Source organism: Argopecten irradians, chromosome 3 (genome assembly GCF_041381155.1).
Source record: "Argopecten irradians isolate NY chromosome 3, Ai_NY, whole genome shotgun sequence".
Classification (NCBI taxonomy): Eukaryota; Metazoa; Mollusca; class Bivalvia; order Pectinida; family Pectinidae; genus Argopecten; species Argopecten irradians.
Genome location: NC_091136.1, coordinates 58,975,330 through 58,999,192, shown reverse-complemented (window position 1 = coordinate 58,999,192; position 23,863 = coordinate 58,975,330). Strand labels below are relative to the sequence as shown.

The 23,863-nt window shown below is 34.4% G+C and overlaps 1 protein-coding gene and 1 long non-coding RNA gene across 2 annotated transcripts; both read left to right on the top strand.

Annotated features, from left to right (window-relative positions):
* Positions 1 to 541: 541 nt before the first annotated feature.
* LOC138319764 (solute carrier family 25 member 45-like) lies at positions 542 to 4,936 on the top strand. The gene is made up of 5 exons (XM_069262898.1): positions 542 to 587; positions 1,604 to 1,710; positions 2,936 to 3,004; positions 3,223 to 3,481; positions 4,014 to 4,936. The coding sequence occupies exons 1-5, from the start codon at positions 542 to 544 to the stop codon at positions 4,481 to 4,483; spliced, it is 951 nt and encodes a 316-aa protein (XP_069118999.1). The 3' UTR covers positions 4,484 to 4,936.
* An 8,520-nt stretch (positions 4,937 to 13,456) lies between these two features.
* On the top strand, positions 13,457 to 22,219 carry LOC138320105 (uncharacterized). Its single transcript, XR_011208097.1, has 3 exons — positions 13,457 to 13,727; positions 17,955 to 18,107; positions 21,224 to 22,219. It is a non-coding gene; the product is annotated as an uncharacterized lncRNA (long non-coding RNA).
* Positions 22,220 to 23,863: the final 1,644 nt, after the last annotated feature.

Sequence of the window (23,863 nt, the reverse complement as noted above, 5' to 3'; positions counted from 1 at the left end):
GTGTCAACACCCTTTTTTAATCAACAAAGACAAGAAAAGTAAATTAACAATCCACTGACGACATGTCTTTTTATAACTTCGATTTACATATAAAACTATGAACCATGTACATGAAACGACCAATTGTCAGTACGGGTATCATAGGTAAGTATCTACTGGACAATAATGATCGAAATCGAAGTTTTTGGCATATAGAACTTGTTACATAGATTATTTACCTGTTATCTGAAAAAAATACTGTCTATTGTTAAAATTAGGTATTGTGTAAAATGAATAAATATTTATGCTTTTATGGTAAATTTTGATACTTAGATTGTTTAATGTGCTGATCTTTGGAAACTAGAATTATTTAACATGTACAGCCTTAAAATTGATCTCCTCTAGTGAGATATACACGATTTCACATAGCGAGCTGATTATTATGTGTATCTCACTCGTGATGTAGTGATTGTTTGCTGATCTATTTGTTTTTGGAGAGATCATCTTAATCCATTAGTACAAAAGACAATCGACTATACTTGTAAACCAGGGATGCCCAAAGATGGCGGACGATTCCTTCCATAGCATTCTAGCCGGGGCTGTTGGAGGTAAAATATTGTTACAGCAGGATTATCAAACATGGTGTCTTAAGACCAAAAGAAACAAACACAATTGTTATAGTTAGAAGAAGTACTTCACCAGAAATCATCTTTATACTGCAAGGGGGGGGGGGGGGGGGGGGGGAGGACGTTAGGTTTTCTGTTGTTTTTGTTTGATCCGATGGGTTCGGTTTGGAACTGTCTTTGTTGACTTTTTCATCGTTACTTGCTCGCACTAAATGATGACAATAGATTTTTATGCTATGTAGATAACACAAAAACCATTGTAGTCTGATAAATAAATTGCGACTAGGTTTATGATGAGAGTAAACTAATGTAAACAAATTCAAGATAGTTCTTATACATTTTTGTAGTTCAATCTAATCCTGTAAAATTTTAATTGTTTTGAAGGACTCGTTTTTTCTATGAAATCAATGCGTCGTTGTTGCAGTCAAGCAAAGACGAAGTCATTTTGTACGTTATGAGATGATTGTTTGTGAGCCAATATAAATGTTCGTTACAGCAAGAATGAATAACTAGTATTATCCATTATTCAATAGAACGCTATTTCTGATATGTATGCATGCGTACCGGCATCGTCGTGCCAAATTAACATTCTACACTTCAGATATGCACATTATCTACATCTACCATGTATCGTATCTATTGCCGTTGATAAACAAAGATACTAATGACAGTTGACAAACCATATACATTGTATACACTAACGCTAATCAGTGATAAACTATGTGAACTGATGTCATACTTCTTCATTGCATTTCTTTGGGTCTTCTGGTGCCTGTTTGTCCTTACAGTATAAACACCTAACCCTTCTCATTTAAATTATAAAAAAACAATAGTTAAGATATTAATCGCTATCATGGAAACGATATTTGCAACAACACTTTACACTGCTAATACAGTATACAAGCTGATTAGGATTCTAGAATTAGACAAAGCAGCTTTCTATCATTGTCGTTTAAAGTGTATCCAGTTATAATGACAATTTTTTTATCTTGTAATACACAGTGTAACATTTCCATCTTTCTACAGTAACGTTATAACAGATTATGTTTGTTGGTTTGCAGGTGTAGCCGTTGTACTTGTTGGCTTCCCGTTTGACACAGTCAAGGTACTATGTGTAAAGAGACTTTTTTATTGTTGCAGTTGTACATTTACCTTTGAAATTTTATCAAAAGTCTTACCGCCATTGTTAAAATAGACTGGCTTTACTGAAAATGAATTGTCAATATTTCCAAAAATGAAATAATTTAAAAATGTTCGAAATCGTGTGTGCATATCGCAAAATTACGCACCTTGTCCTCACAAACAGGTGTGTATCAAAATGTTTGTTTCTGTAGGTTATAACTGGTTTGTTATATCTAAGTCATTTCATTGCAAACATATCAGTTTCGGTAAAATGACTACATTGAACACATCAGTGTAGTAGACAATACCAGTACCGCGTTCCTCATTCACGTCTGAAAGTTAAAATGTCTAAACATATGAAACTGCTTTGATGACATGTAATCTGCTATTCCTAGCAAAATATTCGTTTAAGGAACAACATCTGTACCTTCCCTAGAGATTTTTTCCCTATCCCCGATGACATTTAGAAAAGACGTTTCGTCCCCATACGACTATTTTCATAGATATGTTTCGTTCCACATACGACTATTTTTATAGATATATTTCGTCCCCTACGACTATTATTTTTGGATATGTTTCATCCCCATACGAATATTTTTTATAGATATGTTTCGTCCCCATGCGACTATTTTTTGGATATATTTCGTCCCCCTACGACTATTATTTTTATAGATAGGTTTCCTCCCCATACGACTATTTTTATAGATATGCTTCGTGCCCATGCGACTATTTTTATAGATATGTTTCGTCCCCATACGACGATTTTTTGGATATGTTTCCTCCCCATACGACTATTTTCACAGATATTTTTCGTCCCCACAAGACTATTATTATAGATATATTTCGTCTCCATGCGACTATTTTTATAGATATAATTCGTCCCCATGCGACTAGTGTTTTGGATATGTTTCCTCCCCATGCGACTATTTTTATAGATATATTTCGTCATCATGCGACTAATCTAATAGATATATTTCGTCCCCATGCGGCTAATTTAATAGATATATTTCGTCCCTATAATTGTGACTCTACTAGTATTTCATTAGGTCCTCCAGCAGACCATCATTGTGACTCTATTTCATTAGGTCCTCCAGCAGACCATCATTGTGACTCTATTTCATTAGGTCCTCCGGCAGACCATCATTGTGACTCTATTTCATTAGATCCTGCAGCAGACCATCATTGTGACTATATATATATTTCATTAGGTCCTCCAGCAGACCCATCCACACCTCCGACTTCCGGAGATCCTTAGAACAGTCTACAGAAATCAACTGGTGAGTTTGTAATGGCAACAAATTTCATATTTATTTACATTACTGGCTTGAACTTCTGTGGCCGTTTTACGAACTGTATGCCATTTAATTAATCTTCGAAGTGAATAAAAATCACTATTCTAGATGTTCACACGATTTGTTGTCTTCTTCTCATCTTGCTTTTAATATGACATCAAATCTCTGCTAGTTATTATTTAAATGACTTTTTCTTTATTCAGTCAAACGGGTTTCTGAGAGGTCTTTCCTGGCCTCTTTGTACGGTCCCCTTCACAAACGCTGTGTTCTTTGGAGTAAACAACACAGCGTTGCAACAGTCAGGTCAAGGCAGTAGCCAAGACGACGTTGGTTGGAGGCGCCGTTTCATTGCTGGATGTATAGGAAGTTTTGTGGAAACGACGTTTGTCATTCCCATCGATTACGTCAAAGTCATTCTTCAATCGCAAGCAGCAGCTTCGAAATGGCAACAACACGTTAATTGTAAGTAATATTATTAGATAAAATAGTCAATGGTTACTATTCAAAACTTAAATCAACTTATAAAATCCAAATGAAGAGTTATAGATAGAGTTAGACAACCAAAGCTTTTATCGTTTGTGGTCTATCCTTGCTGGTGTTTTACTTTTTATTTCCATTCAAAGAAAACAAACTTTCCTTAACAGAAATTCCGTTCCGTAACAGATCATATGCTATTATTAATGTACACATATAGGGTCACATGAGTAGTTTATGATAATAACTCAAATTGAGTAAAATAATCCCGTAATGCATTATGTTGTCGTCGTTGACTATCAACGGTGTTTGAATCGTAAGATAGGTATTTCAATGTTTAGAGTTATAAGCTAAAGTGATTTACCCATAATGCTTCTTCAGATTTTAAAACATGGCACCAAAACCTGTGTTGTCAGTTTGTGGGTCAAGAATCTATTTTCACTAAAGAGTTATTATTGCTATCCTTTTGATATACTGCTTAAAATGCTCGAATTAAATCAAGACATTTTATTTTGTCCAGTTGATCAACCAAGATACTTCCGTGGTCCTGTGGCGGTTGGAATGCACGTGCATGAAGTGAGCGGCCTTGTTGGATTTTACAAAGGCGCATCGCTGATGTTCTGTCGTGAAGTCCCTTTTGGGGGACTATTTATGGTCAACTTTGATCAGATAAAACGTTTTCTCCAAGATCGAGGTTTGTCCGACTCGAGAGGTCTAGTGGCCGATAGTCTCGGGGGAGGAATTGCCGGCTGTATAAATTGGGGTTTGGGAATGCCGATTGACGTCATCAAAAGTCGGTACCAAGGTGACATGGTCGGCAAATATAGGAGTATGACGGACTGTGTGTACCAAAGCTACAGGACCGAGGGGTTACGGGTGTTTTTCAGGGGAACACTCGTGACGTTTCTACGGGCATTTCCTGTTAATGCTGCAAACACATGTATTGTTTTTCAGACGTTGAAACTACTAGAAAGCAGAAATGATAGGTAACGTGTAATCCATTAATATATTTGTGTTCGTACCAATGTAGAACCTGACAGCCAATGGTAATAATAATGGTTTATTTTTATCCGTTTCGTGAACATATTTATACTTTTTGTGCTTATCAGTAGGTTTATTGTACAGTAAGTGACACTTGTTTTTATTTATGGACATTTTGCGCATATCCTACACTGGCTATACTGTTTTCTTAAACTGATTCATATCTTCGAGAGTGCAGACAAATTGATACTTACGCACCTGATTTCTTACACATACTTTGTATGGTTCTTTGTGATGCTACAAGACTTCGGTGTAAGTGAGATTACGCCATTCTCTTTTGTCGATGTTAGTTGTGTTTCTCATTTTAGGCTATTAACCATATGATGTTACAAACATTCGTGTAATGCCTTTATGTTTGTGAGGTTTTTGTTGTTGGTTTTACTGGGGCAGGGGGTTGTTAATTTGTTCATTTCTTTTTGTGTTGACCATTCAATACACTGAATGAGAATAAAATTTGCTATTTACTCTGGAAAAATCTTTGGCGTTTTTATGTCTGCTATTATGTCTGATATACCTAGCGGTTTTATGTCTGTTAATTATGTTTGATATACCTAGCGGTTTTATGTCTGTTAATTATGTTTGATATACCTGGCGGTTTTATGTCTGTTAATTATGTTTGATATACCAAGCGGTTTTATGTCTGTTAATTATGTTTGATATACCTAGCGGTTTTATATATCTCTATATTTTTCATTCTATGTTCATTGTTTTCATATTTTTGATCTTGTTAGTCAAAACATTACAAAATTGTCGCATTCAATAAAAAATGTCTTCCTAACCCGAATCTGATTAAATAAGAGGCAACATAATTGAAGTGTAGCTTTGAGTACAGAGAGTAAAAACCGGAATGGGTATGCATCAAGTCACAGGAATATTAGACAGCGACGATGGGATCACACAAATACTAGGGTTTAGTCTCACTTCCCATAATAAGTTTGAATGTAGGACGGACCTCGTACGTCAAACGACAGCTTACGTGATACACGCTGACAGTGAAGGAAACCCTCATGTATACATGCTGCTCACCTACGTCTGCCCAGTATCACTGCCGACAAGGAGAGGAAGGCCAAGGTAGATAACTCTGTCAACGTATTCCTCATTCTAGTACTGTTTTAACAATTAGTATTGTCTGGATCTAACAAAAAGTTATGAATTTTCGTAATCACTTATATATAGGTTACTCTTCACTTGAACACGATGTGTTTAAATGTGCATTACCTATTCGCTCGATCTTTTGCTTTTAACAAGCCATCACACATGTATGATTGTAATTATGTTCCCACAAAATGTAGCGAATTCAACTCAAAATGCAGCATTTTTCTAGTTATTAGAGGGTTGCTCGACTCCATAAGTAAGGAATCAAAGTGCCAAGGCCACTCATAGATGCTGTGAATGAAGGACTCAAACAAAGGAATAAAGAAATTGGTTTTTCATTTAAATATTGAATTTAGTATACTGATATTAAGTTAATCCAATAATATTAGATCTCGATATTGAGAAACTTCTGAGACGACGTGATGATCAAAAGTGGGTCGTCGTGCTATACCTCTAACAATGTTGGAGTATATACTAAGTGTGCACCATTGAACTTCCTGAAATAACTGAAATAAATTTTATATTTAAATTATTTCTGAAATAACGATTTCTCCACCAACGAAACCGTTCAGAATCTGAGTATCATTTTTTATAATTCTTTATAAATTACTAAATTATCAATTTCATCAATGTCTTTTCAAAGACAAAAAAAAGTAAACATATCCGTATCCTAATATCCACTTAATTTTCGGAAAAATATAACATTAGAAATACATAGTATATACCATTTCCGGGTATGTTTTGGTTTCCTTTCTAGAAAACTAACATGGGTTGCTTTGACGACTTTTGACTACTAAATCATGGCCAGATATTTTTGCCAAATGGAAGGTACATTATTTCATTACATAAATTACTCGGATTTCTTTTAAATTCACAAGAACGCTAGTCGTTAACATCAAGAAAACTTCATGTAATGTATCGGACTTCTGCAAGCCTTCGTAAGCCTAACAGTTAACTGGTTGGCGACATATAATCGTGCAGAACATTTATCGTGAGTTTTGCTTTGCCGACTTTTGACTAATAATAAATCATGGCCATATGCTTTTGCCAAATAAAAAGGTACATTATTTGATTACTAATAACACTCAAATTTCTTTTGAATTCATAAGAACGCTAACATCAAGAAAACTTCATGCAATGCATCGGACTTTAGCAAGTCTTCATAAGGCTACCGTACATTTACACGGCAAGTTTTAGTATAGCTCTATATCATCATTATATTTTGTAATCTTATGTCGATAAATTTTGTACTTTTTCCCTTTCAATATAACGCAGTTGTCGATACTCCCAGTGACAGATCAAGGAAGGAAACGATCGTACTCAAAACTATTAACTTTTACTGCGCAATGATATCAGATATAGTTCGTCAATGCAACCAACACAAAAAACTTTATAAGCGTTATAAGAACTTTCTTTTGCAGTTACATTACTAACATTTGATTACAATAATCAATCAGTAGCATGAATTACCTAAAATTTAGATAAACATACACAATCCAAAATCCACCGAAAGTCTGCCGCGGAGGAAGACAGCGAAGAAGGCGTTGTTCGTGATTTTCGGGAGACCACTGATCTCGGATTAATACAAATATCATAGAGTCCCAACTGAACACTTAAAACACTCCATCCATGGTGTATTTGTATGTACAAATTCAATGTCTGTGGTTTTGAATATTGGGGTTTTATTTTTTCATACCATCAAGTATGACGTGAAATGAACAAAACCACTTTTAATTTTCATCGCGGAGTGGTTTCATTGTTTTGATGTGCACAGGCTCACCAAGCGTACCTAAGAATGCTGTTTCACAGCATCAAAAATCGTCGCTATATATGTCCATTGAATGTTTGTGACTACAGCTTGCAACGAAGTCTTAGACCAGTATTAAATTGTCGATAGTATGGTTGCCATGCTACATGCGTCAAGATGTTTTGTGAATGCACAGAATGTTTCAACGACCATGATGTGCTACAGCTCATGCTAGGAGTTAGCTAAAGACTGGTATCTATAAACTAATTCACAGCAAAAACAAAAAAATCGCCGTATCATGAAACATGAGATGCTCGCTTTTCCTGTCGAGGTCTGGGAAAATAACTAAAACGGATTTGATAATTTTGTCACAAAAGTTAACAGCTAACCATTGATTCAAAACTCATAATCGCTTCCTGTAACGAGCCTTTAAATTACATTGGTTCTCTATACCTATCAATCTTAGTCAGCTTATTCCTGATGAGATGTTTGGCATTGTCCCCTGTTCACAGTGTATGAAATGAAGTGTATAGTATTTTTTGCCAATTTTATTCATTCTAAACGTTTTTGTTGTAATCTTTAGTTATAAACGGCGTCATGAATAGCAACTTGAACTACCGGTGACTAATGAAATGTTGAGGGTTAACCAGCATTAACATTTCAGACACTTTTCGTGAGTTGATCTGCTGTTCATCATCAAAGAATTGAGACACCCGTCTAATATTTTGCACTATTTTCAGGTGTTCTGTCTGGCTTTCATTATTTCAAACACCATCACAGGTTTATAAAAGAATTCAACAATATAAAACACATAAATACATATTAATGGACACATTATCTTTTACTTAATCGTATTTTGAAGCTGTAGGATGATCAGTTAAAATTGTATAGTCACCTGCATTGTTTTGAAACTGGCGATGTATAGTTGCTTGTGAGGACACTGTATAGTCACTTGTTATAAAGAGGAAATATATTCAGTGATAAAATGCTCTGAAGCTAACAAATTAAACAAATCAGTCTAACAGAGTTATCAAATACACTATCAATTTAAACGTTCGGTCAACTTTGTTTCACTGATCATACATAGTCATTCACAATTTAGATGGAGTAAATGTAACAAAAATGCAATAGAATGCACCACGTTGTGATACTTCAGGTATAACTTGGATTTCCATGGACCAGTCATTACTTTTAAAAAATGTCAGAATTACGGAGTAAAAATACTTCTAGAATCATAAACGAAAATTACTTTCGTCATTTTCCATATTTCTTACGACGGAAATGGCTATTCACTTACAAAACTATTTTCATATTTTCGTGTCTAGCGTTATTCCACGGGGGATTCAATTTCGCGATTTAAAATTTTGTTTTACTGTAATGCCATTGTTGCGGCGACTGTTTTTCGCAATTTCTTACATGTGCATCATCAGCGAAATAAGTAAAATCTAATAGCACGCGTAAATATATCTTGGTTTCAAATATACCTTATAGGGAAAAAAATAATTCCATTAGTATAGACAAAAATAATGTCAAATTTTCGAGGCGATCTGGCCCATTATCAAGACACAAAAAGAACAAACAAAATGTCCTTTTAATGACGTCGTGGTCAAAATGCACACATACTCACATTTTTTTTATATACAATAATAACATATATAGGCTGATTAATATCAGTGATGATAGTGATGAGCATCTAAGCTACCCTTGTGCGTCTGTACATATTCAAAATCGTTGTCGCCCAGGAATCACGTGATAAAAAAGTGAGCTTTCCATTTTCTCAATGCTGAACACATCCTGTGGCCTAAACGATATTAGATGAAAGTTCCCTTTGCTAGAAAATTGCTGAAAAGTAGAAATATGAGCGATTTGTAATGAGAATTTTGCGCAAGTGACTATACAGTAATTTTTTTTAATTAAAACAAGTGACCATACAGTAAAGAACAAGCGACTATACAAAACTATTTCGTGTATACATATTTTAAGATATGTTTTAGCCGCTTTCTAGTTACGAATGATGTAGAATAAAGAAACCGTAATAAAATAAATAACCAAAGTACTCATATAAGTTACAATTATAATAACATATATTTCAGGAAAAACGGGGGAAAACGCAATTTCCTCCGAAAACACATCGCAGTTTTGATCGTAATTCAGTGATTACACTTCGATTCTTATCTATTGCTAACATTATTTTCCAAATCATGTTCATGAATTTGTTAATATACATGTTATAAGGACGTCCATAATGTTAAACATATTTGTAGTTACGAATAATGCCGATATTTGGTGTTTTACCGACCTGTATACCATGCCTGTTTTCATTCATCCCGCTTCGATACTCACAAGTGACGATACAAAAAGCAACTAATGATTACACTATAAACTTCAGTTCATGCACTGTACTGTTGCAGATGGATTCACGTCTATTTCTGTTAGCTTACGTTACAGAGAGACTTGGTGAAATGAATTTGCTTTTGAATAGGTTGATTCAGTCATACAGTGGATGGGTCTAAACCCAGTGAAGGACTCTTAAGTCGGGTGACTTATCAAAAGGGGGCTCTCCGGTAGGGAGAAGAGGCGAGTGACTATTGCAATCCAACTTCTGCAGGATTCAGGTAAGGATAATACTTATCTAGGCTATCATACTGTGAACCAAATGTATTTAGCGAGTTATCGAAAGTCGCCTTTGCTAACCCAAATATTTGATGTTATCCTTATAATTGATATTATCTTAGTAGACCTGACAGGCAGGCAGGTAATCATTGTATGAGTTGAACAAATATATCAGATATCCAAACTATCACTGTTCTATTCCCTTTTATAACTGTAACCCTGGTCAGTACTAGCCTCAATATAACGCAATACATGATAATAAAAGTTACCTCCTATATATTCGTTGCTCTCTCTCTTTTTCCGAAGGTATATACTGCTGTTGGGCGAGCCGACCACTGGTCTGGATAGCTACACCGCCCGCCACCTGGTCACCAGTCTAGCCGAACTGGCACACAGAGACACCATTGTCATTCTCTCCATCCATCAGCCTCGATCTGATATATTTGGACTGATGGACAAGGTGGCGCTGAAGAGCACCGTAAGTATGGTATATTACGGTGATAGCAACAAACTGGTGGATCACTTCACACTGGCGGGCTATCCTTGTCCACAGTATGCCAACCCACTGGATCACTATAGTAAGTATACACGTTATACTAAATACTCGGCATTGGCTCAGCACCATGAAATATGGGTTAAGTAAAGTAAAAAATGTGATATTGCAAAATTACAAAAACTAATCATGTAATTTCATTTCAAAATATTTATCTTCGTTGGATCAAATAAAAGAATTATTACAAGTTCATTCATATATATTTTTCGTGTTATAAGTCTTAAAACCTTTGTTATGAGGAAACTAATTTGTTCCTCATTTAAGATAAGTTGTTAAAAATAACCAATGCCCTTCTAATATTCAAAAGCACTTTTTGTTTTTTATGTCGATGCTTGTTGTACACTCATCTATATTTCATACTTATCTTCTGTTGATCCAGTTAATGTAGTAAGTGTCGACCGTCGAACTGTACATCTAGAAGCGAACACTTCACAGAAAGTCTTAAATTGGTCAATATCTATCAAAGCTCTCTCATCTTTAAAGAAATTCGACAGGACGTAATAGGAATAGTGCAAAAGTCTCACAACATCGAAAGAATTATGAAGGTGTACCGCCCGACCAAACCGAGCATGTTCCGAGTGCTCGCCCGACCAAACCGGGCATGTTCTGAGTGCTCGCCCGACCAAACTGGAAGGTTACAAACGAACACTCTTGTCAGCGCCGGTAGCTGGCATGATTTTGTATAAATCAGTTTCGTATTTTAAGGTATGCGATTCCCTGTGTATCAATATACGAAGAATATAATTTAATGTTATCTTTAAATTAAGTAAGAAATAATAATTGCCAACAATATGACATTTTATATATATAAAAGAATATAAGAATTCGTGTAAGTTATACAATGGAAGAGTGCCGAGTTTTCCGAAGGAACGTCAGTTCTTCCGAATGTCTCAGACTTCCTTTCGCGCTGCCAGTTAGAAGCACGTGTTTGAGGGTAAGGTTATCATTAAGTTTTCTCTGTTTTTTGCTAGTTAGGCCCTTTTTTCTCATTTAAACTATGCTTAGAGTTGCCATTTTAGGATCTTCGCACGTAAGGCGCATGGATCAATCCATTCCGTTCTTCTACGGAGCCACAATCTCCCGTTTTTTCTGGAGAAGTGGTGGGTTAGTGGAACACATGTATGGGTTCATGTCCGACTTACAGGCGTTTGGTCCTCAGGTCATTTTCCTACAAATCGGAGGGAATGACATTAAGGGGAATACATGTCCAGAGCATTTGGCTATGGACATTATTTCTCTTTGTCGTGAACTCAACAGTAGGATAAATGGCCTGAAATGTGTTATTATCGGTTCATTGTTTGTTAGACTCCGTCCACGTGGTGTACCATCAGCTCAATATGAGTTAATGCGACAACACGACGTCAACGAAAGTCTGAATCGATTGATGTACAATCGCTTTGTCTTCTGGAAGCACAAGAGGCTCGCACCTTCTTGTCTCAGTGATGATCAGGTGCACCTCAATGCTGAAGGGAACAGGCGTTTGCAACAGTCGATTAAAGGTGCTATATGTACCTTTTTAAGGGGTAATTTTAATTTTCAAAAAAAATTAAGGTAAATTCAGGTGGTATAATATCATTTTACTTATCATGAATCTACTAGAGATTAGATCATGAATTTTAGTTTTAACACGAGGCAATACTGACTAACTGAGCAGCACATGGTATGTTACCCCACTAGTCACATTATACTGACAAATGGTGATGAACCATTAATTAAGTTGATAGCTGAGAGTTAAGCTACGACTCTGAGTAGTACATGGGTACTTTACCGCACTGGTCACATTATACTGACAAATGGTAATGAACTAATAATTAAGTTGATAGCTGAGAGTAAAGCTTGAATTGCCATGATTATTTACCTTTGGTAATACAGTGATGGAAGTAAAACTATTTTCAAGAAATATATAGTTGTGGACCTGTGAATCGTGCAGACACAACTTAATAAAATGTATTCGTGAGGGAGGGGGAGGCTGTGTTCCTATGGATTCTATAGTTCTTATATTTACTTTTGTTTTATTAGTTTAACGTCCTATTAACAACCAGGGTCATGTAAGGACGCGCCAGGTTTGTTGGTGGTGGAAAGCCAGAGTACCCAGAGAAAAACCACAAACCAATGGTTAGTACCTGTCAACTGCCCCACATGGGATTCTAAACTCGCGGCCCAGAGGTGGAGGGATTGTGGCTTATTTCGAGACAACTTAACCACTCGGCCACCGCGCCCCTGATTATAAACTCATTTTAGGGGTCTGCAATGACATTGGTATGTTAGACCAGAAACACTGTTTATCAACGACGATTTAATTCGCAAGATGGAAAAGCCATTTTGATGGTGATCAGTTGATGTTACCAGGTCAGCATTAGTGACGTCATAATGGTCACGTTTTGGGTGTCAGTTATACCCCATAGACTTTACTTTGCCTTGTCAACTTAGATTGTCTCTGTAGACGGAAACATCACATTTGAGCCAGATTTCTACTGTTTTAGTTTATAAAGTACAAGTGGCAAGAGAACTTAATTTTGTCTAAAAAATGGAGAATTTCCTGGCTTTTATTCTTCAACTTGTAATTTTACCAACAAAATTGACAAACATACAAATGTAAAACATACATACAAATCTTTTTCACATCCTAGTACAATACAAATATTTTAACTACACAATATAATAACTTATAATATTCTTAGTTATAGAGCCAGTTACTGTACTTACTGACCCCAAAAAACTAAGCCATAGAATTTGAGTAAGATGTATAGGGACAAGGGCGTATTTGGCAACAACCTGGACCTGTTAGAATTTTATATCAACCCTGAAAGTGATTGTGATGCCATGCAATGTAAGATTTCTGTATTTGGGTACATGATCTTTGAGAATTTTATATCAACTATTATTAATTAACTACTTGCGTATTGGTAAAAATATGAAAAAACGGTCCGATCAATATCACTACAAAACTGAGCCAATATCGGCAAAAGTGAGCCAATATTGAAAAACTGAGCCAATACGAGAAAACTGAGCCAATATGGATAACGCGCTAATCGAACGCACGCAGAGACGTTCGGAACACATTTCGGCTTTTCGTCAGTGACTACGTATATTTCCGAGGCGATAACGACCTTCACCTTATCATCCATTCCGCTTCACTGGGGGCAGACGACAACAAACTGAAACATGGAGAGAGTGTCAGACAGGTACGCAAAAAACGGCGAGGACATGCTCGCTGTTTTAATGCATGACATCGATAGATACGAGGCTTTGGGCGAACTAGATGGTTTTAACGATGTTCAAAAGAATAATACAGCTGTAAACACAGCGCAAGATCTTGATTTTTCTGGAGCACATATATCTGGAGGTAGCATAACAATAAATCTTATGCCAACACAGAAGAAACTTAAATATTCCCACCATTCTACAAGTAGTTCTCAAGAAGAACTTAATTAAACCCATCATACCAGTAGTACATGTAATGATTGCTGTTCAATCTGTTTTGTTAAATTTAAATATATTGTTGTTATTAAATTTGTTGAACTGATTACATATATTGTTGTCATTACTAAATATGCAAGTAGTTAATTAACAAGAGTATCATTAATCAGCCAATTTCATATTGGCCCTGTTATTAGGCCTCGGTCTGTCACATTGACCCTCGGCCTACGGCCTCGGGCCAATATGACAGACCTTGGCCTAATAACAGGGCCAATATGAAATTGGCTGATTAATAACCCTATATTATATCAAGGAATTATTTAGTTTGGAATTTTCTTTTGATCCATATCGTGTACATGTACATTGTGGATAGAAAATGTAGTTTCAGCCCATTAGAAGTGAGTAAAACACAGCCATATAATAAAACAAAGAATTATGTATGGTTTGGGCCCTTTTGACACTCAAATCCATCACATTTTCAACACTGTTATTAAGTTATTAAATTGTTGTATTTGAAATATTTACTACATCCCTGATTCAACTTTAATCACTGTTTTGTAATTTTGCAGGTGTAGTTTTCATGGTAGCCATCCAAAATATGCATACACTGTGAAAATGTGGAAAATTTTTGTGTATGAAACTATAGAACATCCTTGAACAAACTTACTGGTACTTACTGAGAATAACACATATGTTTGTTCAAGGATGTGCTCTATGGTTTCTGAAACAAAAAATGTCCGAAGTTGTCAAATTTTCACATTTTTATGATTAATGCAATTTTTGGATGGTTACCATGGAAACTACATCATGGCAACTACATCTGCAGAATTAAAAAGTAGTTATTATAGTTTAACTTAAGGTAGGTCCATACTTTTGAAAACCGCGCCAATTCATATGACGCTATACCGGAAGTTGCGGAGGTTGTTTTGAATTCCAGAATGGTTTGCGATACGCCACGACATCCAACTTGGATATTTTTTCAATAGGTGAAAATTGTTTACATATAGTGTTGAATGTTTAAAATCATTAAATCAATCAAATAAAAGCAGTGAAGTGAAAATTATATGCTATCTCTGAGGTTTTTGCGTTCCTTGTCGTAAATGGGAATGGATTTTCAAACACCGTAAGTGCCGTTCGTCGCTATAAATGATATGAGGGGACCCGGCCGGACCGAAATTCCGGAATTCTAAAAAAATCGCATACGGATTTCCTTTAAACACAAAATTTGGAGAAAATCATAAAAAACAAACAGACATAAACCAGATATACTATCACAAAAACATATGAACTGATGTGGAATGGTTTTTTGCGGCATGATTTTCAAAAAATAGTCAAATATGACCCATCTTAGCACTGGATGAAATGGGGTAGGGTTGTGAGTTACAAACTTCAAGCTTACAAAATTGTGAAATTTTGATCGAGGACCCCATGTTTTTATATGATATTTGAAAAACATATTATCTTGGGCATATCATATACAAATATTGTGAAATTGATATGGGTTTTCATTTCCTTTTTGGCCTATTCATTGATTTTTTTACGGGCGAAAATATGACAAAACATGATAATTACATATAGAAACGGTCCTGGAAAATAACAAAAATTAGTTAGCATTTGAAAAAATACAAGATTTTTGTATATTGTTCTATCGTTAGAAATTTAGGACAAAAAATCAACAGGATCGAGACTACATTTACCCCAATATTACAGAAAACATAATTTTATGAATTTTTCTATTTTCGGCCAGCAAATTTGCATGGATAGTATATTTTAAGCTCAAATATCTCAAAAAGTAGTTCGAGAACACCCATTTATCTTTACAAATTTGAAACTACATGAAAAATGCAAGAAAATAAGACCTGTTAGAAAAAAATGACATGGGTTTTCACAAAAGTATGGAGCTACCTTAATCAGGGATGTACTGTGTCAAATTCAATAATTTAAAAACAAAATGACAGTTTTGAAAATTCAAACCATACATGAAGACTTAAGTCCTTCATCACATTCACATTATGACAAAACTAATATCTCAAGCCATATCTTAAGACACAATGAGATAACACTATTATGACGTCACACTATAAAAATATTTCATGGGTTACTGTGCTCTAGTTCATAATATTTAACCCGAGGTGGTGGTAATCAACTAATGTTACATTGCACGAGGCCAAAGGGTATAATTGTAATCTAGGATTATCTCTGTAGACAGAAACATCACATTTGAGCCAGATTTCTACTGTTTTATAGTGACGGAATTAAAAGTTTCACTTGTATTTGTATTGAATGTAAAGTTATGTGATAAATTGAATCTGACGGGCTTTTGGCATATCAAAGTATTCAACTCATTTGATAAGTTTCATATTACAATAGCAACTCATGTAAGTTCCTCTATTTATCACATCTAAGGTAAGAATAAATTAAAGAATATCTGATAAAAGGAACACAAAATTCAGATTATATCTTTATATAGCTTCCAGGTATATATCATTGACATCTTAAAAGCCAGAAGCAGTTTTCAAATCTTTCAAATTATAAAACTATTATTTGGATTACTTTTTGAAATTTATGTTGCTTTGCAGTCATTCAGGTCAAACTCCTTGCATTAATGTTACTATTAAAATGTATTCAAAGTCAGCGGAATGTAAACCTTTTTGTTTATTTGTATATTCTGGGTCTGCTTACATTACATATCTGCGAAATTTACATACTGATTTTGAAATCATAGTTTGCCATCGTTTCTTACAATAGTGAAATAGATATTGTTTGAAGATAATAATATTTAGATGGTGTGAATACTGCTTAAAGTGAATAGTCGGGCAAAGAAAACCAGTCTAAATGCGTTCATTGGCCTTCCAAAAGTTCTCACGTATTAATAGAACGGTCAAGTTCTGCTTAGTTTCCCAGTTCTGACCATTAAAGTAAAGAAAAGTTGAAAGCATTGAAAGCGAGGCTGCGTGGAAATGTAACCACAGACATAGTGAGCCGGGAGGACGTTTTAGAATTCCCATACTTTAAATTAATTTCTTCGTACGCAGACAGATTTTGACGAGAGATTTTATTTTTCTATTTCATAAGAAATAATTCTGGATACATTCACACCATTTTTACCAACTTTAGCCATCCTTGCCCGACTGTTCACTTTAAGGTAAGCTATGAATAATTGTATAAAGGATGTCAAATGTTAAAGTATGTTAGAATATATATATTTAAAAATTGCCAAATTGAAAAAAAAAAAAATGAGATGAGATGAGTTTGCAAAAGAAAAAAGTTTGAATTTTGATTTACTATTTATTTAGTTCATAGCTTACTGCTAGGGGGCACTCTCACAAACCAACATAAAGTGGTGTCATAATGATAATATACATTAAGTGCTTAATATTGCATATTCCTCAGACATCATTTGAAGAGAATGAATGTTTCGATAAAACCGAAACACACACCTGCTCAGTGATCATTCAGTCTATCTCAACACAATTTTAGTGTATACTATGTCCATTTATGTATGATGACTTGATCATCTAATTCCAGTTTATTTTTGTTCACATTTGCATGTTGCTGGTCATCATAATGGTTTTGCAACAGTACTATTAAATGCTCTGTCTGGCGTCGGCAAAAGGTAAGGCACTGTATATACTACATTGTACGGAAAAAAGATTTGTGTGTACATGTATGTGGATTAACAGTGTAAGGTTCCGTCAGAGCACCTGTGTGTACATGTATGTGGATTAAAAGTATTTAAGGTTCTCTCAGGGCACCTGTGTGTACATGTATGTGGATTAACGAGCCTATAGGGAACTCAACCCTTGGGTTGGACATTCATTGAATTACCCCTAAGGTTGTGATTTCATTGTAACACCCTCGGGTTCCCACAAGTAATTGACATGGTTCTGAATAAAACCTTATCATTCTATACATACCTTTATCATTAATCAGCTACTTTCATTCATTCGTTTTATTCATTTGATTTGTTTAAATCTTTTATTTTGTTTCAGTCATGCTTTAATAATTGTACCGTTCGGTCCTGCATTGAGTTAAATTTGACCATATGTTATTTCCAACATGTAGACACCATCAAGAGGAGTTAACTACTTTCTCGAAAATACCAGACACAGTTACCTGTCTATAAATGACCAGAGTATTAATTGGTGAGTATAATTTGTCTGTTTTCTCTTAATACTTAATAAATGTAAATATAATTGAATCTTAACAATTAAATGAGCTTTTCATTATTCAAGTCCTCATAAACCAAGAGGCCCATCAGAGACCTGATTTTGGGTCTGTAGTATGATGATATGCAGGGCTAACAAGTTTGATGACAATGACCTTAGTTCAAGCTTCAAATAGGCTTAAATGACGTCTTTATTAAAAGAAAAAGCCAATTTGGTTAAAAATATTTGCTTGAACAGGTGGCAGAAATCGTTGATTATGACATTATTTTTTTACAATGGATGTTGATATTGATCGAAGGAAATGTGACAATTTTTTGATGTCTATTCTAGCTAGCCAAGTGTAGATGTACAAATTTTTAGTTTTAATTTCTATGAATGAATATCATTATAAAGCTATACACAGTTTCTCTATAAGTTGTTCAATATTAAAAATGTATGGGTGAATTGAATTTTAACATTTTACGAAATTGCTGCTGACATTTATTTTTCAATAAAATGAGTACTCCACAAGCAATGTGGAGCCATGTGTATGGATACATGCTCGATCAATTATAGCTGATCCAAGATTTAGACATGATTTTGGGGAAAAAAAGGCTTATTTTTACAGAGACATGGCACTTGAATTATAATACTATTCGACTATAACCAGTCACAATTCCAAAGCATGTAAGTTGAAATCAAATGAAAATAGGTAACTGATTACATTGTGTGTATATATATATATTGCTTTTATAGAGGAAACAGGGAATGTTGATTAAGGAAAACAATTGAATTGATGAAAAGTAATGACATTTTTTTTTATCTGAAGTATTATTTTATTAAGGATATAAGAGTGTTTGATGAGTAATATTTCGACATGAAAAGAATATAATTCATATATAGTTGATATAAAAAAGTAAAATCAAAGCTGAAGAATAAAAGCCAGACATTTCTTCAATTATCATTTACTTTTCATTTAATCTTTAAAAAATATTACTTAACTACAGAGTTCACAAATGAGGAACCTTATTTAATATTTACATAGGGTAAGTTTAGATAAAAAGTATTTATCATAACTAACTAAGAACTGATACAACAAAAACATTAATGAGCCTAAGCTGTGTCTGCACGTATCACAGGTCCACAACAATTAAAATCATTAATGCCTTAAATTGTGTCTGAACGTATTACAGGTCCACAACAATAATTAATTAATGCCATAAGTTGTGTCTGCACGTATCACAGGTCCACAACAATTAAAAATCATTAATGCCTTAAATTGTGTCTGCACGTATTACAGGTCCACAACAATTAAAAATCATAAATGCCCTAAGTTGTGTCTGCACGTATCACAGGTCCACAACAAATAAAATTCATTAATGCCCTATGTTTTGTCTGCACGTATTACAGGTCTACAACAAATTGAAAATTGGTATAAATTAAGGATTGTTTTGGGTACCAGGTAATTAGATTAGTATGATAAAAATTTGGTGTGAGAACTAAAAATGATTGTTTGAGTTAATACATAGTGTTTACCATGTGGCCAGGCAAATTCCTTAATTTCGGTTGTCAGTATTCTATTTGAAGATAAAATTTAATCAGACAGTTTAAAAGCTTGATACCCAGTCATAATTATATATATTTCAACAATTTAGCAACAAGTACTACCTGACCTGGCAGAAATGTTATACAAAATGAATTTCCAAATGCATCTAACATGGTTGATCTTTTGTATTGGATTATGCAAGGCCTGATATTTAATCTGTGAAGAATGTAATATTTATTTGAATATGTATAAAGATCATTGCTTTTGAGTGTCTGTGTCATCACTATTTGTGCCATATGAAGATGTTATAATTGTCATTTTCTTCCCATTGGGTAGTGTAATTGTCAAAGGTCGATTCAGTGTTTATGGAGGGACTCTAAAGTTTGGGTCAATAGATATTCTGTCAGTGTTAACGATTACAGGATGGGTGTTTTCATTAGAAGTTGGTTGAATCCTACTATTCCATTCTACATATGTAATTGGTGGATATGGTGCTACAGATGGTATATTTGGTAATGGTGATTGATTATTATCACCATTTGATCTAGTTAATAGTTTGGCTTTGTCTCCTGCTGTTGGAGCATGAAGGTTTATTTTACTTTTCTGTCTTCTGTCAACCTGTAATAATAGCGGAATCATCGTCTGTGAGAAAAAAACGTATTTCTGTATCTGGACATTTACACTTTACAGCATTGAGAAAAATTAGCATAGTTGATGTATCTTCACGGCCTGAAATACAAAAAGCCACTGGATACCCTTTATGGTAATCGTCCACAACCAATACAGTGATTAATTTGAAGTTATAGATATTTGTTTTGTGTGTAGAGTCCATGCACAGCAATCTGCTTCCAAATTTTTCATACATATCAATTTGTTCCTTTGTCATTAAAACTAAGTCATCTTTTGTTAATTCTGGTAAGGTAGGTTCCAATTTACCAACCTGTTTAAAACAAAGAACTGGATTAGTATCTGTATTGGACTCTAACTCCTTAACCCAAAGAAAAATTGAAGTGGCATCATCGGGATGTCGTTTATACTCGCATTCTACAAGTTTACTTTTCATAGCCATAATATTTTTTCTGTTAATTAGTTGATAAAATTTAATATCATTGCTGCTGCGTCCATCTAAATTTCCAATGTCACATTGGATATCATCTAAAATTTTATCAACAGGAATCCCCAAATATAATTTTCTGGAAAAGTCATTCCTGAAATTTCCAGGCATAGGTAAATATTTAGTTTGATCGAAATCGACAGAATGACTGTGAGATGAGATGTAGGTTACCTTTACATGACCTGTAGCCTTATCTATACTAACATACATCCTAGATGGACAGAGATCATTAAGTTTACAAGACCCTTTCTTATTTGATCTGCGTTTCTCATTTCCTTTACGCTGGTGCTTATTTATTCCACTTCTGTTACAAACAAACTGCATGGTAGTGGAAGTCTTACCCTCTTTGCCTGGGCGTTCGCTTCTGAAAAACACATTATTGTTTAACTCTTGTGTGCTTTTCCATTGTTTAAATTCGTCAAATGTTTCAAATTCTAATTTTGTTGTTTCTAGGGTTGCAGAATGAACAGAAGTTAAATGGGGCAAAAGCTGTTTTGCTCTATTAAAGCGGGCTGGACAGGAAGAAATCATGCAGCGGATTGAATTTTTGTTTTGTTTTGAACTGCTTGGATTATCTGAGTGAATTCTTTTATTGTGGCGTTGCAAAGTTGTTAAGCTACTGAATACAGAATGACACTCTTTACAGCTTATCGTTTGTATACCTGATTGCTTTGGATTTTTGATGGGTTGACTGAAGCTTGAAAATTCCGTTTCTTCCCACTTAAATGTTCCAAATGGCTGCTCAAATGAAATAGACTCTTCGCTTTGACTGAGATAAGTATTTCGTTGTACTACTGCATCATAGTGGCAACCACCAAAATTTGTAAAAGCTATGTACACGTCCATATGTGGTTTGTTTGCAAAATGTTCAATAGAAAAAACTCTGGGATCTGTTATTGAATTGTTACCCCCATATGTAACCAATATGTTTACCCCCAGTGACAACGCAACAACGCTTTCCTGACCAGCATATACTCCATTCCTTGACAAACGGTTTATTTCATCCAGCATATGCTGATGAGGATCAATTGTTGCATCGTCTTGATGGAAAAAATCTTGAAATAAATGAAGATTTTCATTCATGAACTCTGTAGCAGTTTGACGCAGGTATTCATGTGAATCCACATCCCCTAACAAAACAAAACTTATGGCCCTAAATAAACAATTACCATCACCCAACACTTGTCTCCTCATTAATCCGAAATCATTAAGATACTGGTCCTGGTTCCTAACCTCAACATTCCTCTCCTTGGATCATTGGGCTATCAACTAGAAAAACATGGGTTTCCATAATCATTCAGATCGTTCATAGATGAATTAATGTCTTCAATTTACAATTTTGATTCATCTAAATTTGAAAAAATTAAAAGTATATATAGGATTTGATATTTATCAAAATTTGAGTAAACAGACAGCACTATAATATGGGTTATCTATGACATAATTTTGTCTCTAGCAGTGAAGGTCCATAAATTAAAAAAAATAATAACAATTTTCGTCTTGGTTTTCTATTTGCTTGTGGTAATATGTCGTGACATCTTTACCACTTGGTCACCTCAGGTATAGTGTAATTGTTGAAAAAATACATTTATCATGTATTTTTAAAATGTTATGTAATTGTTTTCAAAACTGGGCATTTAAATCAATATGAAAGTGGAACAGATGCAATTGTCAAAATAGTTAAACTTCAACCTTTCTTGTCATAATTTGTTGTGATATGATTAAGATATATTTACATTACATTCTATATTATACATACCATAGCTCTTTGAAGGTATCAGAGGAAAATCATTGGCATGAAAACAACAAAAATATGAACCAATATCCAAACTGGAATATAAATAACAAATGTTAGGTAATAAAACTCCATGGATGACTTTCACCTCTAGCAAAAATGAATTGAGAAGTAATTGATGTGTATTAAAATCAAACCCATATCCAATTCAGCAATGCCAGAACTGGTGATCTTTCATTGATGTGTTGATATGCAAGCTTCACATAAAAACAAATCAATTTTAATTCTGTTTCAAAATTTCATAGTCCTATTAGAGCATGCCAGGTTTAGGAAATTAACTCTACTCAGGTGGAGGGCTTGTGGTAATACTTGTATATAGAAACACCGTACCACTAAGTCACCAAAGTCCGTTCTTAAGGACCAATAACAGAAAATTCAAAGACATAAATTTCAAATTGCAATACAAAAAACCCCCAGCTTTTTGTGATCATAAACAAAGTAGTGATATTTACTGTCATGTGGTTTCCTGCATCTAATGTAACCTGTGCCAATAATACAATAGTTATGTTTGAAAACTTCATAAATTAAATAAACTGATAGTTCTCCAACAATAATGGCCAATGGGCAACTAAATTTTGATTCAATAAAATAAATTTAAGTTTCAATATATACATGTTGATGCTGAAATTATATTAAATAATTTATTTATTTCTTCATCTTTTTAAGTTTTATTTAAATCAATAAAACTGACATTTTTAGTATAAATATCTCATCATGGGTTCAATACTGGAAGTATTGGCTTCAACGTTGGAACTGGCACTGACAGTCTCCATTTCTATGCAGTTCCTCAGAGGAATCTGCTTAACGATAGTGTTAATTTCAAGAAGTATGATTAATGAAAATTCTCATTACAACATTAAACAATATTTTAAAAAGCACGTTTACTTTGCCATTGTCTATACAAATCTGTATTGAATCACATGCCAAACTTGCAATTCATTTACTTTAACAATAACACAGTGGTGAGTGTAAAATCATTTCAACTTCTCACCAGTTAAAGAGTCACCTGCTTTGCAGACAAATGAGGTTAATATTTGTATATTTACGTACATCTTGATTCAATCAACGCTTATGAATAAAGAAAAATGATATACAGTCAATTACAAATTACACTTTTACCTCGGCATACGAATGCTCCATATTTAGCACTCCTTGAACCATCAAACCTGACAAGAGCACCACGCTCAACTGAAACATGTAAATATAGATTGCAGCTTAACTAAAATACAACACACAAAATGTATTATCATATTTGTAGTGCCAATAGGTGCGTCATCTTGGCAGTGCTTATGCTAGCG